Source organism: Notolepis coatsorum (genome assembly GCF_963971535.1).
Source record: "Notolepis coatsorum genome assembly, chromosome: 1".
In the NCBI taxonomy this organism is placed as follows: Eukaryota; Metazoa; Chordata; class Actinopteri; order Aulopiformes; family Paralepididae; genus Notolepis; species Notolepis coatsorum.
This window is the reverse complement of record NC_140165.1, coordinates 141,338,614-141,358,838: the sequence shown is the minus strand read 5'-3', so window position 1 is coordinate 141,358,838 and position 20,225 is coordinate 141,338,614. Positions and strand designations below refer to the sequence as shown.

The 20,225-nt window shown below is 47.0% G+C and overlaps 1 protein-coding gene across 3 annotated transcripts in view; it reads left to right on the top strand.

Moving 5' to 3' along the window:
• The window catches only part of LOC311230498 (DNA repair protein XRCC4-like), a 150,938-nt gene that overhangs the window by 65,704 nt on the left and 65,009 nt on the right, over window positions 1-20,225 (top strand). For all 3 annotated transcript variants that reach the window (XM_084316787.1, XM_084316788.1, XM_084316789.1), the window contains exons 5-6: window positions 486-650; window positions 1,595-1,698. In XM_084316787.1, the coding sequence (XP_084172913.1) occupies window positions 486-650; window positions 1,595-1,698 (269 nt within the window). The remainder of the gene's footprint in view (window positions 1-485; window positions 651-1,594; window positions 1,699-20,225) is intronic.

Genomic DNA, 20,225 nt, shown 5'->3' with positions numbered 1-20,225 from the left:
TCACCCAGAATGACATCATCACTGGTCGCCCACATGGAGGAAAGGAGGGTTCCACCCAGAGGGTCGCAAGCTAGACTTTTTCGGGTGAATTCATTCAGATTAGATTCGATTCTCTTGTATGATGCTTTTAGGTTCTTGACTTCTTTCACAAATAACACTTATTTATTCGGTGGTTCATTCCTTGACTGTGGGCTAATGAATGGAGACTTTCCACACACAGCAAATGAGACGGCCTCATGTCTGGACAGGGTGGGTGGGACCATCGGCATCATCCCGGCTTAAAAAAAAAAAACACCCTCTGAACACATCGCTTAAGTGGGTGTGTATGAGTGTGTGTGCACATATGTATGCGCACATGTGTGTGCACGTAAAGTGAATGCCTTTGTGTGTATACATGCGTGTGTTTGTGTGTGTGTGTCTCTCTGTGTGTGTGTACCTGTCCACATGTCTGGTTCTATGTGTGTGTACCTGTATGTCTCCCCCAGGTTGGAGCGGAATGTCCAGGATAAAGAGTCGCTGGAGAGGGATCTGTACTCCCGGTTTGTCATGGTGCTGAACGAGAAGAAGTCCAAGATACGAAGCCTGCAGGACACCTTGCGCCTCCTCCAGCAGAGGGAGGGGCAGGAGGGAGATGAGCAGCCGACAGAGAGGTCAGCACACAGTTGCACATGGCTGCCTGTTTCATTGATGCACTGGCATCTTTGTCTGGTCTTGTCATCATGTTTTTTTCCCTTTTTCTTTTTCTTGTCTTGTAAGTGAGGGTCGGTCTGTGTTATTAATAACTCAGTGTTTTAAATACCATGTGTGACACTGAAACACTCACAGCTATAACTATAGTGAGTATAAATATTGGAGAAAGACAGATTTGAAGCTGTAGCAGCAATCCAAAATGCCCCTTTGTTAGTAAGGCCGACTCAGATGTATGTGTGTGTGTGTGTGTGTGTGTGTGTGTGTGTGTGTGTGTGTGTGTGTGTGTGTGTGTGTGTGTGTGTGTGTGTGTGTGTGTGTGTGTGTGTGTGTGTGTGTGTGTGTGTGTGTGTGTGTGTGTGTGTGCGTGTGCGTGTGCGTGTGTTGGCCACACCTCTGGCACTTGGAAACACTGGCTAATTTTCTCTGTATAACCTTGTTGTATCCCTCCCCTCGTTGCAGAAAGCCCCAGTCTACAGAATATGGACCGAATATTTGACTCATTATCATAGACCAGTGTCCCTTGTGGTCTAATCCCATGATCTAAAGACTCCAGTGGCTTTAAAAAACAGACTTACAGTATATACGGTTTCAGTGGAATTGCGTTGCTACTGTAGGGGGCAGATTGAACCTCAGTTTACTTCCTGTCAGCTATTGATATTAGCAAACAACTTGGGTCCATTTAAAGCGTTTGTGTTGTCAAGTTGAAACCGTCCACATCGTTTTTCATCAGAAGTCTTCAAATATAAAGGGTTTGCCAATTGTGTAATGTGGGACATTTTCTTATGTGCATTCTTGGTCCATCTCTCTCTTCATTCCCCCTCTCACTCACTGCTATGCTCTCTCTCTCCCTCCCCCCCTCCTCCCTCCCTCCCTCCCTCCCTCCCCCTTCAATCACTCCCTCCAGTGGCAGTGGTACAGTAGAGGACAGAGACAGCAGGGATGGCAACAGGAAGGAAGAGACTGTTCAGACCTTCAGCCCGTCTCAAGCAGCGACTGTCCTCATCACAGGTGTGCGTTTGTGGGTGTGATGGCATTGACAGTTAATAAAACATATTAAAATCACAACATTGACTAATACCATTTCCACGTTTCAAAAGTGTGCAGGACCTCATCCAGGCATTTTGGGGGGCAGGGGCTCAAGTCACTCCTCCACTTAAAATTCTTAACGAGGGGTGGAGTTCCCTTTTTAAAATAATATTTATCATTTATCATTAAAGGATGAGTTCAGAATGTTGGACCCCTAGCCCTATTTCCTACTTAACAATGATGTTGTCGATCCATGATGTTCTTCATACTGGAACCTACTCCACAGTGCAACCAAAGTAGGTTTTAGCATTTATTTCAGGACTGGGGTGTGGCCCCACTGACTTTCTATTAGCTTTGTGGCTAACTAGCTGTAGCTGCAGGTATCCAGTGTGAAGAACAGCATGGATTGTGCTGAGAAAGGATTTTACTGATTGACATTGATCATTGGTACAGCAAGTAGGAAATAGGGATACAGGTCCAAAATTCTGAACGTACCCTTTAAGATTATTTCTTGGTGTGTGTGTGTGTTTGATGATGATTTTATGAGCAAGTACCTTTTGCACAATAATGCAGAGTCTTATAGTCTTAAAATACATTCTTGTTGGTAAACATGCTAAATCTATTGCTTACTTTGTGGAATTTTGATTGATTCATTTATAATCCATTGAAGAGGTTGGCTGAGTGTTTGAATGAATCAGTCCTGCGTTAAAAAGCCCATGGCTATAAAGTTACCACAAAACCACTCAATACACATTACAACGGAAAAACTATGGATTTGTTGCTCTCATGATACCCATCCTGTCCTTTAACATCCTCAATACCGCTGTAACTGAGGGGTACAATTCCCTGACTGTATTACTAGATATGATACTTACTACCACTACCTTTGTACTTAATATTCGGCCACCCAGTACTCGGCATAAATATATTATGATGAACACTGTCACGTAGATGAAACGGATCCAACACAAATGTACGAATTAGAAATAGGTCTTTATTTCTACACAGCGATGGTGTGTAGAGCAAGCACTTAATCAAATCAATCACATTTATGAATGGAAATTAGTATGCACTTTTATGGCAAGAGTATTCGTCGGTATATCAATAGAGAATGTCCAATCTCTGAAGGCGCAGGTGGTACATATACGACCTGGAATAGTTTAAGGAATAACAGCAATGATACTTTAATGATTATATACTGGATACACTAGGGGGGGTTAATCCGGTCGCTTGTAAGCCGACAGGAGTAGGAGGGGGGGGGGGTAGAATCCGGCTGCCTCATCCGGCCAAGGGTATCCCAGGTGAACCCACTGTAGTGCCGTTCAATGCGCCGGCGATCCTTGGACCACAGATGAAAGCAGGTGGACTCTTTGTGGGCCGGCGTCATCCGGTCCACGGAGGAGAGACGTGAAGCGACCTCGTCTTGCAGAGCGTCTCCTCACCTTGCGTCCTCTCCAGGGGGGGGGGGTTCCAACACACGGCAGTGTCGGGGGTCTTTATCCATGGAATAATCAAAGTATACAAAGCATAATCCGTGCCTGGGAAGGCGGGCTGTCGTCGGTAGAATAATCCGGTATACAGGTCCACTCGCTCGTCGGCTCTGGGGCTCCTCGGGTGCAGCTTCACGTGGGGTCAACCACCCTGGATAAGCAGCCAGTTCTCTGCCCGAAACGATGGGGTACTGACTACGGTAGTATTCTCACCGCACGAAGCACTATATATTAACAGACTATTATTAGCTTAATAGACTACGTCCAACTCAACGATATAGTGCCAAATATGACTATTCAAATATTAATATACACGATGTCTCAATACCGATGGTAGGCGAACTTGGCCTTACTCCCACACGTGGCGTCGCGGGGAGGCTTTACGCCTGACTCTATTGGAGGGTAAGAAACTGGACTGAAAAGGAAGTCCTACTTTAGTAGCGCAGTATATATACGCACCATGAACAAATAGTCCCATTAGTGGTGCGGTAGTCAGATTCCTACGCGGAACTAGGACTTGTTCGTACATGTGGAGCGGTACGTTTGAACTGGGTCTGAGGGGTATGGCAGCCTGGCACCAAGGTCTCGACCAATAGTAGAATGGAGACTATTATGGGATGTTCAGTAGGCTAGAATGGATATTCAATGCATATTGTACAAGGAATATACAAGGGATATCAGGGAATATTAGAGAATATACAAATACAATTAAATATATATAAATAAATATATATATTCGGTTTAATCTGGCCCTTCACAACAGCCACCCCCTGATTGGTCCCAGACCTAATCAGTTAAACAGAGACAGATTAATCGCGTTGTCTATTTACACATAAGGGTTTGCTGTAGGGGTCAGTCAACTTCACAAAGTCATAGGGTTATAGGGTCATGGTCATCATCGATTGTGTCTGGGAGTCGGGGCAGTTCTATGAGCCTCGCCACGGGACGGGTGTAAGTGCGACCCTGGACAAGCACTTCAGCTGCTCGGACCTTGCCGTCGGCACCGGTGATCACTTTGCTTACGCGGCCGGCCGGCCACATAGCTCTGGGCAGTGATTGATCAATAATCATGACGACTGTTCCTTCTGTCAAATTGTCTCTCTCCTTTACCCACTTCTGGCGGGTCTGTAGAGACGGTAGGTAGTGCAGTAGGAAACTGCTCCAAAACTTGTCGGCTAATACTTGGCTGTACCTCCACATTCGTCGGCCGTTCGCCTCTTCAGGCCGGTACATTGTCTGGGGTAATGCAGGATCTAGCCGCCCCATCAGGAGTGTGTTGGGGGTAACTGGGTCGATATCCGCCACATCACTGGAGACATATCCGAGGGGCTTCGAGTTAAGTACTCCCTCAATCTCCGTGAGGACTGTCATTAGGACTTCTTCCGCCACAGTCTGGGCCCCAAGTACTGCGTACAGGGCTGTCTTTATGGAGCGCACTTCTCGTTCCCAAGTGCCACCGAAGTGGGGTGCGTTTGGGGGGTTGAATTGGAAATCAACCTGTGCTGGAGCGAGGTGGGTCTTAAGTTCTGGGCCCATAGCTTGGAAGCTCTCTCTCAGCTCTCTTTCGCCGCCTTTGAAGTTTGTCCCATGATCGGACAATAGGGTAGACGGTCTTCCTTTCCGTGATGTGAATCGCTTCTCGGTTCCTCTTCCTTTCTTTATGTGCAGCGGGCCAAAGCAGTCCATACCCGTTGAGTGGAATGGCTTGTCACCGATTCGGAGGCGACATGGAGGAAGGTCAGCCATCCTTGGTATGCTGGGCTGCGCGCGCCACTTGCGGCAGTCTAGACATGTTCGCTGGAAGCGTCGTACCGCCTCCCTTCCTTGTAGGATCCAGTAACGACGTCTGATTTCCGCGAAGACTCTTTCTGCTCCTGCGTGATGTACATCCTCATCGTATTTCTTTATAATCAGCTCTGTGACCTTGTGTCGGCTGTTCAATACGATCGGGTATTTAATGTCATCCGGTAGATTGGGGGCTCTGCGTAGGCGACCACCCACTCTGATGAGGGTATGAGCGTCTCTCTCGGGGGCCAGATGAATTAATCTGCTGTCGGATGGGACGGGCTTTCCTCCCTGTAGACAGGCCAATTCATCGGGGAACGAGTCTCTCTGGGCTCGCTGCAGTAGAAGCAATTCTGCTTCCTCGTAGTTAGCTGCTGACATATCAGCGGGGGACTTGCACTCCGGGTGGTACCGCAGGAATGTTCTTTGTTGTGCACTCTCTATGGACGTGCAATCGTCTATGTTAGGGTCGGTGGAGGCTACGGTGCTCAATCCACAGAACACAGACTTCTTATTTTCCACCTCCTCTGGACTTGCTTCCCTCGGGATAGGCATGGGCCACTGTCCTTCCGGGAGTCTTAGGAATGCGGGGCCGTCACTGTAGACATTGCGACGGGTGAGGTCATCCAGGGGCATCCCCCGGGTGATGACGTCAGCTGGGTTCTGTTTTGTATCAACGTAGCGCCACTCTGTTTCTCCGGTTAACTCTTCGGTTAAGTCTTGAATCTCGGTGACTCTGACTCCCACGAAGACTTTGTACTTGCATGAGTCCGATTTGATCCAGGCGAGTACCGTCGTGGAGTCTGACCACAGGATTGTTCTAGACACCGGTATGGTGAGCTCACGTTGGATGAGCGTGGCTAGGTGCGCTCCGGCTAGGGCTGCGCAGAGCTCTAGACGTGGGATAGATTGTTGCTTGCGTGGGGCTATTCTCGAGCGGGCGAGGACAAATGCTGTGTAGATCTCTCCCCCCTTCTCTTGGGCCCGCAAGTAGGCTACTGATCCGTATGCGACCTCTGAGGCGTCACTGAAGACGTGTAAGTCCATTTTACATGTCTCTGGCCTCACCGTGGGTGGGAAGTAGCTTCGGCGCATATTAACGCCTGGGAGTGAGTGGAGCTCCATCTCCCACTCTCTCCAGGTGGATGCAAGGTGTGCGGGAATGGGGTCGTCCCAGCCCTGGTCCTTGTCCCACAATGCTCGTACAATCATTTTTGCCCTGGTGGTGTACGGTAGAATACATCCTAGCGGGTCATATTGTCGGGCGAGTGTTGTGTACACACTCCGTCTGGTGGTCGGCGCCGCCGCCGGCCTTCCCTGCTCCGTAGTCAGGGGCTTGTGTCTGTAGTGAAGCGAATCTGTTTTGAATCGCCACACCAATCCCAGGGTCATCTCCTGGGCTTCTCCCGGGATTGTAGCCATCCAGGTCTCGCTGCTGGCTGCCTTGTCCTCGGAGGAGAGGCTGCGCAGTACTTGCGGATCGCTGCTGGCCCACTGCCTGAGATCAAAGCCGCCTTTGATCAATGAGGCGCGGAGTTTAATCAGGAGAGCCTCGGCTTCTTCTTGGGTTGAAAGGCTTTGTAGACAGTTGTCTACGTAGAAGCTGTTCTTTACGCTGTGTCGGACCTCTTCGTCCGCTGCTGGGTCCTCTGCTACATGTTTCTGTAGTGCAAATGTAGCACAGCAGGGGCTGCACGTCGTTCCGAAGGGGAGGACTTCCCATTGGTAGATGGCTGGGTGCTCATCTCCTGGCTTCTCTCTCCATAGGAACCGTAACAGGGGCTTGTCCGCCTCTACTAATCTCACCTGCAGGAACATTCCTTTAATGTCCCCGCTGATGGCCACCTTTTCCTGGCGGAAGCGGAGTAGAACGCCGAGTAGGGAGGGGCCGAGTGTGGGACCGGGCAGTAACTCTTTATTCAGATTTTGGGATCCGATCTGGTAGCTGCAGTTAAATACTATGCGGTCTTTACCGTTGTGATGGACCTTGTGGTGAGGCACGTACCACGATTCAGTGGTCTGGTCAGCCTCTTTAATGTCCATCTTTGTGACGTGTCCCGCTGTGATGAGCTTCTCAATCTCAGCGCGGTATACACTCTCTTGGGCGGGGTTCTTGGCTAAGCGCCGCTCCGTGTTCAGCAGGTACCGTTCTGTGGCGTCTGTCTTGGCGTGGAAAGTAGGCATTCCTTCTCGCCGCAGGAGTGGCGTGGCGTATCTCAACACGCCGTTGACCGGGACTCTCTTGGTCCCTGTCTCGAGGAGGTGAATGGCGTAAATGTCATCTTTAGAGTGAATGTCTTTCTTTCCGTTCTTAAAGGGCATTTGTTCCAAGGTCCATAGCCGCTCTACGTGTTGCAGGAGTGCGGTTTCTCCCTCTGTGACTCGGGAGTGGAGACATCTAGTGGCTGTACTTCGGTTGAGAGATTTGGCGAGCGGGCCTTGGAGAGTCCATCCCAAACGGGTCTCGACTGCTGCAGGACAGCCTCGGGGTCCGGTATGAACCCGGTCTATCGGGACAATGAGGTCTGCATGGTCGGAGCCTATCAACAGGGTCGGCATAGCATTGTCTATGAGCGGGATCGGTAACTTGCGCAGATGTGCATATTTCTCCATCAGCTTGGCGACGGGGTATGTGTACCGCGACAGTCCTATTTCTTGGCTGGTGAAAGCGTCGGTAATCTGGTACCGTCGCTCAGGCTGGCCGCTTGCTGCGATAGAGAATGAGACATTCTCGCCCTTTATCGTCTTCAAATCTCGTCTTATTGTCCGAATTGTCATTTGGGTTTCGCTTCCCCGCAGCCCTAGCTGGGCCGCAGCGGAGGCGAGCAGAAGGGTCTTCTCTGACCCGTCATCGAGGACGGCGTAAGTGTCCAGGACTTTATTCTGGTAGCTTAGTGTCACACGCACTACTTTTAGGAGTACTCGGGCTCCACTGCTGCTGGCGGGATCGATGTACATGACGCTTGCTGGATGGTGCGGGTGAAGGGCGCCGTCTGTTACTGTCGTGAAGTATGTCCAGATGGGCTCCATCGCACTTGGTGCACCCTTTCTTTAAGCGGCATTCGGCTGCCATGTGTGAGCGCGCACAGCGAAAACAGCGCTTGTTGGACTTTATCCATTGACTTGCTTCCTCCGCGTTCAGCTTGGGGAAGGAGTCACATTGCGCTAGCCAGTGTTCTTTCTCACAGTAGGGGCACACTATCTTCCACTTCTCCGTTCTGGAGGGGGTACTGTGGCTCCTGCTGCTCGGTACTGACTCCGATTGGTGCATCACAGTCACCGATCTTCTTCCATCATTTAGTCGTCTGGTTCCTTCTCTGGAGCCAGGGGTGCTCCGTCCGAATGTATCTAGCCGTAGGCTGCTGACTTCTCTCGCCAGGAAGTCTGCTAGATCGAGGAGGTTCGGTTCGGGGCCATTCGGGTCTCGGTGGTCCCTCTGTCGCCTAAAACGCTCCTGTCGAGCGGGCGGCAGCTTCTCCAAGATCCTTTCCACATTTGAGTTGGCGTAAAGTTCATGCCTCCCCTTCTCTCTCTGCGCTCCCAACATCCCTACCAGGGACTGCACTCTGATGGACAGGTCGTCCAGTGCTCGATTGTCTATTGCTGGGGGTAAGCGGTCGATGTGTCGGATCTCCTGGATCACGTAATCCCATATGCGCCCATACCTCTGGTCCAATGCTACCAGCGCTGCTGTGTATGGGGTGGTGGAAGTCGCGTAGGCGAGCGCTATATTATGTGCGCGGGGCACCTTTAAGTGCTTCAGTAGGATGGCGTATTTATGGCGTTCATCCAATACATCCACCAACATGGTCTCCAGACACATGCGGAGTTCCGTATACTGGGCCCGGTTCTCTTGGGTGAAGTCGGGTACCATAGGCGTGCCAATGTATGACGCTGACTGTGGATACATCGGCGAGCGTTGGGGGAGAGGCCTCCTAGGCGAGTCTCCTCCCGCTCCTTGGTATGGGCTGGTACCGGCAGTGTACCATGGCCCGCTTGTCCAGGTGCTGTTCCTCGGTGCGGGTCGTGCGTCGTGCTCACCCGTGTATAGAGTCGGGGGTCTGTAGCGCAGCTCCGCGGGAGTATAGCCTGGGCTGTACCGGACCTCCTGGTCCGGTAGAGTACTGTGCTGTCGTCGGGCGTGGTTCTCCTCCTCTTCCTCTTCGTCTTCAGTTAGGTCATCCAGTGCTTGTAGTCTCTGGTTTAGCCTCTCCACAGGATATGCTGCTCCTTCCCGGTTGCTAGGTCTCGCTTGGACCGGTGGGGGGAGGTGGTCTGTGGGGGGTATAGACCTCGTCTGTTGGTCAAGTTCAGGGTTGTTTACTCGGCTAGGGGATGCCGCCCTGGAGGTGTGTCTAGACGAGTTCCTGGAGCCTCTGGCGGAGGGAGAGGGTGTTGTCCGTCTGATCAGCTGTTCTATTAGTTGCGCTTGCTGTCTGTCGCGCTCTGCGTCCCGTAGAGCACCAGCAGCTGCCTGCTGGCTGTCTGCTCGGTCTCGGGCCACATTCTCTTCTCTCTGAATGCGTCTTAGTTCTAGACGTATATGCTCTTCTTCGCTCCGCTGCTGGATCTGCAGTCGGTCGCGTTCAGCAGCGGCGTTCAGGCTGATGAGGAAGGCCTGCTGTAGGGTCCTCTCTGCCTCGCTGGGAGAAGGCGGTTGTATAGGGGAGCCTTCCCTCGGGGTACTCCTTGCGGAGCCTTGGAGCTCTATCTCCACGGTGCTCTCCCCGTCTTCTTCCGTGCCGAGTTCTCTCTCTGTAGCGTTGTATTCCTCCCGGGACTCATCGGGGACTACTTCTTCAGTACGGGCGGGGTGTGAAGTCATGTCTGGTTCCCACTGGTCCCCACCGTGAACTTGGTCAGTTACATTAGAGCCCGTAGGGGCCTCTATGGTCGGGGTAGTCTGGGCGTTGGGGTTAGACATACTTTTACTTTCTAGTTTTACCGCATTTACTGTTAGTAGAAGACTAGGTTGTTGACTGACAGCGTAAGCCTCTAAGTACTGAGGGAGCCGTCGTTCGCGCTGCGGGCGTTGGTTAGGAGGATCGTTTCGTGGAGTGTTCATCATAGGCCATTTCAATATTAATAACACTATATTAATATTACACTAATTACCCTCCGGCTCGAAGGACCAATTGTAACTGAGGGGTACAATTCCCTGACTGTATTACTAGATATGATACTTACTACCACTACCTTTGTACTTAATATTCGGCCACCCAGTACTCGGCATAAATATATTATGATGAACACTGTCACGTAGATGAAACGGATCCAACACAAATGTACGAATTAGAAATAGGTCTTTATTTCTACACAGCGATGGTGTGTAGAGCAAGCACTTAATCAAATCAATCACATTTATGAATGGAAATTAGTATGCACTTTTATGGCAAGAGTATTCGTCGGTATATCAATAGAGAATGTCCAATCTCTGAAGGCGCAGGTGGTACATATACGACCTGGAATAGTTTAAGGAATAACAGCAATGATACTTTAATGATTATATACTGGATACACTAGGGGGGGTTAATCCGGTCGCTTGTAAGCCGACAGGAGTAGGAGGGGGGGGGGGGGTAGAATCCGGCTGCCTCATCCGCCCAAGGGTATCCCAGGTGAACCCACTGTAGTGCCGTTCAATGCGCCGGCGATCCTTGGACCACAGATGAAAGCAGGTGGACTCTTTGTGGGCCGGCGTCATCCGGTCCACGGAGGAGAGACGTGAAGCGACCTCGTCTTGCAGAGCGTCTCCTCACCTTGCGTCCTCTCCAGGGGGGGGGGGGGTTCCAACACACGGCAGTGTCGGGGGTCTTTATCCATGGAATAATCAAAGTATACAAAGCATAATCCGTGCCTGGGAAGGCGGGCTGTCGTCGGTAGAATAATCCGGTATACAGGTCCACTCGCTCGTCGGCTCTGGGGCTCCTCGGGTGCAGCTTCACGTGGGGTCAACCACCCTGGATAAGCAGCCAGTTCTCTGCCCGAAACGATGGGGTACTGACTACGGTAGTATTCTCACCGCACGAAGCACTATATATTAACAGACTATTATTAGCTTAATAGACTACGTCCAACTCGACGATATAGTGCCAAATATGACTATTCAAATATTAATATACACGATGTCTCAATACCGATGGTAGGCGAACTTGGCCTTACTCCCACACGTGGCGTCGCGGGGAGGCTTTACGTCTGTGACTCTATTGGAGGGTAAGAAACTGGACTGAAAAGGAAGTCCTACTTTAGTAGCGCAGTATATATACGCACCATGAACAAATAGTCCCATTAGTGGTGCGGTAGTCAGATTCCTACGCGGAACTAGGACTTGTTCGTACATGTGGAGCGGTACGTTTGAACTGGGTCTGAGGGGTATGGCAGCCTGGCACCAAGGTCTCGACCAATAGTAGAATGGAGACTATTATGGGATGTTCAGTAGGCTAGAATGGATATTCAATGCATATTGTACAAGGAATATACAAGGGATATCAGGGAATATTAGAGAATATACAAATACAATTAAATATATATATATATAAATAAATATATATATTCGGTTTAATCTGGCCCTTCACAACAACCGCTGTGTTAAAAGGCAACATTTGGGACTTGCTCTTTCATGCTCAATATTTGAGAAGATAAGCATCCTATCTGACTGAGATCAGGCCCACCGCAACAGGAGGCATCGTAGAGACAGACGGCAGATGGCAAAAAGGAACACGCATAAACGTTCCTTCCTCGCCCATCGAGGAGGGATGAGCCCTGTGGCTAAAGTGTTTCTTAGCTGCAGCAGCTCATCATATAGAGCAGGGGTGTCAAACTCATTTTCACAGAGGGCCACATCAGCATTATGGTTGCCCTCAAAGGGCCAAAGACCGTATAAATGTTAATGTAATGTAAAATAAATGTAGCTACACATTTACATATTGTTAAACATGTTGTTTCTGTATTTATTACTTATTCAAGTTATACATATTGCATATGCATTTGCATAAATGTAAAAATATATGTTAGCTTATGTTATTTTAACAAATAATTTTAGTTTATCAGAACCCCATATTACTCCATCAATCAATGATCAAACCATTCAAGTAAATAACAAAGAATAATATCATCAAATACAAGCTATGACATTAAGTTTGTTCAAAACCTTTTTGTCACAATCAAGAGGGGCAGAACTAACAACGGTGAGCTGCAAAGAACACGTGGGACAGATGTAGCAGATGTTACAAAAACAAATGGCTGCACACAACCTTGCAGAGGCCATACATCCAACTAATGGAAGATAGTTTAATTAACTTTAATTAACAGATTGCAGAATGGGTACAGTACAGTACAGCTCAATACACACAATTGTTAAGGGGATGCAGACCAGAGAAAGACTTTCGACTTGTTTACATCAGGGTCCCCCATTTTCAATTCGTAATGAAATTGCTATTATGTGTCTGCATGAACACACAACTGTAACTGTACTAAAAAATAACAAAATAAGGGTTGTCTCAGTTCACAACTATATTGGTCAAGTTTTGGGTGGGACTTGTTTGCGTCCCTACAGCTTCTTATTCAATTGAGCGAGATGCTCGTTTATGTCACACAGCCAGTTTGCATCTGACAGTTCAGACAATATTTCTTCAACCCTTTGTTACCTATTCCGCCTGGATCTTTTTTGTATTTTGGGCTGTAAAATTGTCAAAGAATGTCTGAGGAGTAAGTGCTTTTGGCTTTTTTCCTTTGTTACCTCAGATGTTCAACATACATGTATGTGTAAGAATGTGTAATAACTAAGGCTGTCAAAGTTAAAGCTTTATTAACGCATTAACCCACAATTATTTTAACACTGCTATTTTTTAACCCAATATTAATGTTAAATTTTTTATTTTTATTTTTTTTACCTGGGCTCTTGGGGGGCCACATCAAATGACGTGGCGGGCCGCATTTGGCCCGCGGGCCGTGAGTTTGACACCTATGATATAGAGGGTGGGAGATGTTGTTTATTGATGGAGATGAGCAGGGACTCCATCCTTTCCTCCACGTGTCCAGGCTCCACCCTGTGACAGAGCTAGCAGCTTTTCATCAGTTTGTTAAGGCTTTTGGCTTCCTATGCCTTGACATTTTTTCCCCCAGTGTACATCGGCAGAGAAGAGCATGTTGGCCAGTGGCCAATATAGACGGAACATGCTAAGTAGTCTATTACATACGTTGAATGACCTCAGCCATCTTTAAGAAGACAAGTTTGCTCTGTTCCTTCTTACTGAGGCACCTTTATGACACATAGTATGCTTATTTACTGTTATATTTTTATATCTGTTATATATTTCACTATCAACATACTCTATTCTAGTCATTTCTATGTTCAAAACGGTAGTTAAAAAAGATTTGCATAATCCATAAGGGATAAAGCGCCACTCCATTAAAAAGCAATATTTCTTAAGCCTAAATGTTCAAACTTTTTGTTCATGTAGGACCTTCACCAGACATTGCTCTGTGAAGGTCCTAGTGACTGATTTAACCATAGGCTAATAGATATAGTTTATTAATGGAGAATGACACTCCGTCCCTCACGGTTCAGAGCAGTAATGTATCAGGGTGGAGTCTTAAACAGGGCAGACATTCGCCCATTCCCGGTACTGCTCTTGATGTCATAGGTTACGAAATGAATCACTGCCATGATGAAGTCTCTAAGGTTGGACTCTCCCCACATTTTATTTAAATATTTTAGTCCAGCTGATTTTACTTCCCAATAAACATGTGAATGTAATGCATTATTAAAGCAGGGGGCTTAGAATCTAAAAAAAAAAAAGAAAAAAAAACACACACACACACACACACACACATACACATACACATACATACACACACACACGCACACACATACCGGTATATAGTATATACACACGCACGCATGCACATTCACGCACACAGGCAAGAAAACATGAGCGTGCGCACACACACACACACACACACACAAGTAAGCAAATATGTATGCATACACATACACACACTATATATATAGTCCATGGGATATCTGAGTTTTCCAGGAAATACTGCCTGGTGAATTATGAACCCACCCAGTGAAACCCTGAGCAGCTGAGTCATAGCCCCTTGTACCATAGATATAAACACTAGATGGCTTAAGGCGGAGTCTCCAGCGTAGTTCACAGGCTTCGGTGGACTATTCTGTTAACTCAGTGAGCGCCACGCTCTTTTCCCATCTTTACTCAATGGCGCCAGCGTTATTGACCATTTTAGCGATGTTTGCAGACCCATTGTGTTGTTGTGTTCTGTATTATAGCTATGGAGACAATAGTATGGCTCATTTGACAGGCGTTTTAACTAAAAACTCTGATCGTTACCAAAAGCATGGTTTATGTCCGGTAAAATACAACACTGTGATCGCTACAAAATCATGTTTCAGGTTTGGCAAAATAGCCAGAGGGCTGGGCGATATGGCCAAAAACGTTATCGCGATAAAATTATAAAATTATTTTCATATAACTCGATATCGATAATTATCGTCGATATAATGTCTGTCAAGTTTAATTAACTTCTTATGCCCGGCGCCGATGGACGGGCTATTAATAGACTTGTTTTTCTGCTGCGAATGTCTCGAGTTGATGTCGTCATCAGTCCGCGCACGTTAGCAGTTAGCCAGAGCGAGCAGTGTATCCCATGACAATGTACTAAATATCCCTAAAATACTCTGTTCCGCCCCAATACATTGCAACGACGTCCACCGTATACCACACACTACTATAACCGTGGCATCAGAATTCACGCCACACACATACTCGGCACGTAAATATATAAAATAGCGCCGTGCAAGCTAATTATCCTAGCCAGCCAAACTATACAATTGCGCCGTGCAAGCTAATTATCCTAGCCAGCCATGTTTCCAATGTACTAAATATGCCTAAAATACTCTGTTCCACCCCAATACATTGCAACGACGTCCACCGTATACCACACACTACTATAACCGTGGCATCAGAATTCACGCCACACACATACTCGGCACGTAAATATATAAAATAGCGCCGTGCAAGCTAATTATCCTAGCCAGCCTTGAGTCCTACCTCTCTACCCAGAGGTGCAGCGCGGGTCTCCTTCGCTCTCGGCCATCTCCTTCACTGATTGGTTGTTAGTGGGTGTGCTCATATCCAAGCTTGGAAAATCGATATATCGAAACTTTGCGACCACGTTTCATGTTTATTTCGAGGAAATAATTTATCGCGATAGTTATCATTATCGTTTTATCGCCCAGCCCTACCAGAAGGTACTCCAAAAAGAATAATCCCCAGTGATCCCATCGCCATCGTGATTACTCGTGTATAAGTGTATACTCGTGTATAGTGCACTGCAACCCTGCCCGAGCCCGACGGGGCCCTACCTGACCCGACGGGTTCGGGCTGGGTAGGGCTTTGTTTTTAAATAAATAATTTGGGCTCGGCCGGGCAGCTCCTTCTTTTTTTTTTTTTTTATTCCGCGCTTGCTATACTCATATAACTAGGGTTATAGGATAACCATAAGTTTCTGTTTCAGTTTCACGCCAGCTGTCATCACAGATCAGAGAGTCAGAGACTCGTGTCTCTCTGAGTCGCGATGGATAAGTTAACAGATATGGAATTAGGGAAAGGGAGAGCTTTTGAAAGTTCCCAATGCGTCTGGAAAGCTGCATTTTTGGAAACATTTGGATGTAATTACCGCAGCCCGCAGGGAGAACTCGAGGGGAGTGATGAAGCCCTCAGGTGGATGATGAACAAATTAACCGGACCGAAGTGGCATTGGTTGTTTGAAGTTACTTGGAATATAGCCAGTTGGCGAACGTTTTAATTTTTTTCTTGGATGTATGTAGCCGGTTGGCGAAGTTTTGTTAACGTTCTTTTCAACGCGTTGCTGACATCAACAGCGAAGTGGTGAGTCTGATGTATTAATATTTGCTGGTGTGGGTCGCCGCTGCCCTGTTCTGTTGTGCTTTCATTATATAATATAAATGTTGCTCTGCTCGAAATCTGATTTCTGTTTTCTGTTTGTTTGTATAGTGACTGAGTAGGCTATTGTGTCGTGTGTGTGTGTGTGTGTGTGTGTGTCAAAGAAGATTCCATATAGCCTTCAATACATTTTACGAGGCTGCCGTGTGAGTCAGTCTAAGCGAGCACTGCGACGGCATTCTAATAAGAATAAGAATGCTTCTTAGTTTTCAGCGTAATATGCGTTATTTAGGCAGACCTATTGGACATTTTCGTTTTTGTTTATTTATTAAGTTAATATATAAACAGTGTTTCGAATATCTAAAACAAAAACAAAAATGTATATTTGGCTATAATATAATGCTTGTTAGTTTTCAGCGCGATATGCGTCTATCTGTTATTTAGGCAGACCTATTGGACATTTTCGTTTTAGTTTATTTATTAAGTTCATATAAAACCGTGTTTCGAATATTTAAAACAATTTTTTTTAAATGTAAGTCTAAATAAGAAAATAAAAATCAGGGTTTCATTCGGGCTAGGGCTTCAAATGTTGCATTACAGTCGGGCTTATTGTCGGGCAGGGCCTGAATGTCATGGGCTCGGGCGGGGCACAGGCTTAATTTCCCTTAATGGCCCTTGCAGACCACTACGGGAAATAGGGTTGAGGCAATAAAATCTCAGAGCGATCGCTCTGTCGCTCTGTCCTCTGAATGGGAGGAGTTCTTGCAGACACATTTTTATTTTTTTAAAGTGTCCCAGTTCAAAAGGTACTGCCACCTGGTGAGATTCGATCGTCATTGCAATTCCAACATAGGCAGATGTGCCAAGGAGACCCAGAGAGCTCCGGCTGAGTGTATAGAACGGGGATCAAAGAAAAAAGATCAAAGGATCAAAACCCGATAATTCTCGGGTATGGCGCTGGCGGGGAAACCCGACTTTTCTCGGGTTTGGCGCAGAAAGGATTATGATCTGCACAAACAAAAATACTCTTAACTCGCTGAAATCTTGACGGATTTACAAACGGTTTGGTTTATTACAAACGTTATCAACGTGGCTATGATTCTTCACTGGAAGAATTCTTTATTAAATAAAAAAAAAATTATATGAAAGTCCATTATAAGTATGCAGTATGATAACTACATCTCTGACGTTTTTAACAAAAACTATAGACATTTATGTTATGAGTGGGCGTTAGGGGTGGACGGTATAAACGGTATACGGTATAAGCGGTATGAATTTGCGCTACGGTATGGATTTTGACTATACCTTCATACCTTGTGACCGGTATAGAGCAGCTAGTCACAGCAGTAGCAATGCCGTTAACGTTATTTGATGATTCACTCGCCGTTTGCAGTGGTCGTTGCATAGTGTTTAATTGTACTGAGTTTTTCTCCACTTGTTCACGGACCTTGCCATAATAGCAATTTGGCTAAGGAGGCTGAGAGGAGACTTGCTTTAGCACAGCAACGGGGCTAACGTTAGCCGCTAAGCTAACTCACGTTAGCCATTAAGCTAGCCCCTTTCGTGACTGATCCAAGGCTTGCATCACAGTCACGAAAGGGGCTACCGCAAAGCTAACTCACGTTAGCCACTAAGCTAACGTTCTAACGTGACTCTGCGGCACAGTTCCATTAGTGAGGAGGGGGGGGGGGGTATATTGACGAGGCTTGACAACAGAGGTTCAACACACACTGTACAACTGTACAAGCAAAACTGTACATTGGAATATTGACAACCATACTTGGTAATTTACTGTACATTGGAGGGGGTTGGGTTAGGAAATTTACAGGGGCCAGTTTCGAATTGCAGCCTCCCATAGGTGTTCTTTGAGAGTGGTTTTGAAAGTGGGTAGTGATTCACATTCCTTTACAGCTTTGGGTAGGGCGTTCCACATTGATGTGGCATAATTGCGAAACGTGTTTAGTCCCTTGTTTGAGCCGAATCTGGGTTTAACATGGTTTGTGGAGCTCCCTCTGGTGTTGTGATCGTGGTATTCATTGACCTTTGGGAAGTATTTTGAGTTTTGACATGTACATGGGTACCTTGGTTGTGTAGTGTATCTTGTAGACCAGGCCCATTGCAAGTTGCTGTACTCTGTCGTCTACTCTAAGCCATCCTATCCTAGGTTGTCAAAGTGGGCAGGGGTGAGGTGGGTTCTAGGAGTAAGGTCAAGCAGTAGTCTGACCAGTTTGTTTTGAGATGTTTGTAATTTTTAGTTCCGAGCTGAGGGTTTTTTCAACCTGTAACTTGTTCTTGTCAGAGACCAGGAGGGCTGAGTCGTCCACAAACAGGAACAAGTTGCAGTCACAAGCTGACGACATGTCATTTGCATAAATTAGGAACAGTAGCGGTCCTAGTATGCTTCCTTGTGGAACACCACAGCTCACTGTGAGGGGGGGGGGGGATAGGGTACCGTTTACCTCCACCATCTGTTCTCTCCCCTCCAGGTAGGATTGCATCCAGCTCACTGATAGACTACCAAAACCAATTGCTTTTAGCTTGTCAATCAATTTGCTGCACTTTTTGTGCAGGGGTGTTACTCTTGCAATTTTGAAGTCCTTGGGGACGTGTCCCTGTTTTATGGAGAGGTTTATTATGTGCGTGATGACTGGGGTGATGGCGGCTGCTGAGTCTCTGAGGAATTTGGAGGGGATGTTGTCATGGCCAGTGGCCTTGTTCGGTTGGAGGGCGCTCAGTTTTTTGAGTACCTCATCTGTTGTTACCATTTCCAGTTTGAAGTCGTCTTTGTGGACCCCTAGGTTCTTGTAGTATGCTACTATGTGTTCTACCCCATAATGCCCTGAGTGGGAGGGTAGTTTGTTTACCAGTGTTGTGGCTGTTTGTGAAGAAAATGTTTAAGTAATTGGCTACATCCAGCTTGTCAACCTCAAACTCAAACCTATTACATCTCTCTCTCTCTCTCTCTCTCTCTCTCTCTCTCTCTCTCTCTCTCTCTCTCGCTCTCGCTCTCGCTCTCGCTCTCTCTCTCTCTCTACGTGTCAAACATGTACACTAAAGTTAAGTTATGTTGCAGTTGTATTGTGTTTGAATTGTTTGAGGGAAAGAAACCTCCTGTCCTGCTGTAGTTTTTATTTTCAGTTTTTCAGAGATGGAAGTAACTTGAGAAAAGGTTTTGCATTTTTCTATTGCAGTTTTGCACAATAAATGTTCTTAAAATACCTCTGTACTATGTGAAATATGCCCTAGTAATACAAGAGTACAGTAATAGCTGCCATACCAGTGTTTTACCCCTTCAGAAGAATTTATATCGACATTTTAAGATAAGAATATACCGTGATATATACCGTTACCGTCTATGCTTCAAATTATACCGTGATATAAATTTTAGACCATACCGTCCAGCCCTAGTGGGCATGCTGCCCTGCAGCAAGATGGTCGGTCTCCGTTGGCCAGCAGTGTGGGTGAGTCATCTAGTGTTTATATATATATCTATGCCTTGTACTGTAGCACTGCAATCTGCTAGGCTCACCAGACTGCCTTCTCTCTCAATGGGTCTGTTTGTTCGGACCCCATAACAGTCCCTCCACCTGGGGACAATATAGTTCAGTTTGCAAAACACAGTCAGTATTATCATGGATTAAGGCTATATCTCTCCACCATGGTGCCTTTTGTTCTCTGATTGATTGTGTCTTATTTTCTCAACACTGAGAACACTGTCTGCCTGTCAATCAAGTCTACCGTCTGTCCCAAAGCTGCAAAGGGGAGAGGAGGTTGTGACATATAGGGTGGGACCAGTTGGTCAAGGGCTTTGTAGGTGAACGCCAGGATGTACAGTAGTTGAACCGGTGGAAGACAGGAAGACAGTGGAGGTCTTTTTTAGTACTGAGGTGATGTGGTGCCAGGATGTTGGTGTGAGTTAGAACTGAAGTCTGGCAGATGGACCAGTTGGAGTCTAATGGTGGAGCAGCACTGATGCCATAGAGGAGTGAGTTGCATTAGTCAAGACGGGAGGATATGAAGGTGTGGATCAGGGTTTCAGCAGCAGGGCATTATTAAGCATTACATCACGCGCAGGAGTGTGTTATACTCATTAGATCACTCCTAACCCAATAATACACGAGACCCTCCTCTTGGGACCAATTAAGGTTTTGTCGATAATCCAATGTACAGTTACCCCACCCGCCTACCCAACCCCCCCCCCCCCCCCCCCCCCAACCACCTCCAATGTACAGGTTCCCCACCCCACCCCACCTACCCAACCTCCTCCAATGTACAGTTTCTTCGTCAAATGTATATACTCTTTTTTAGA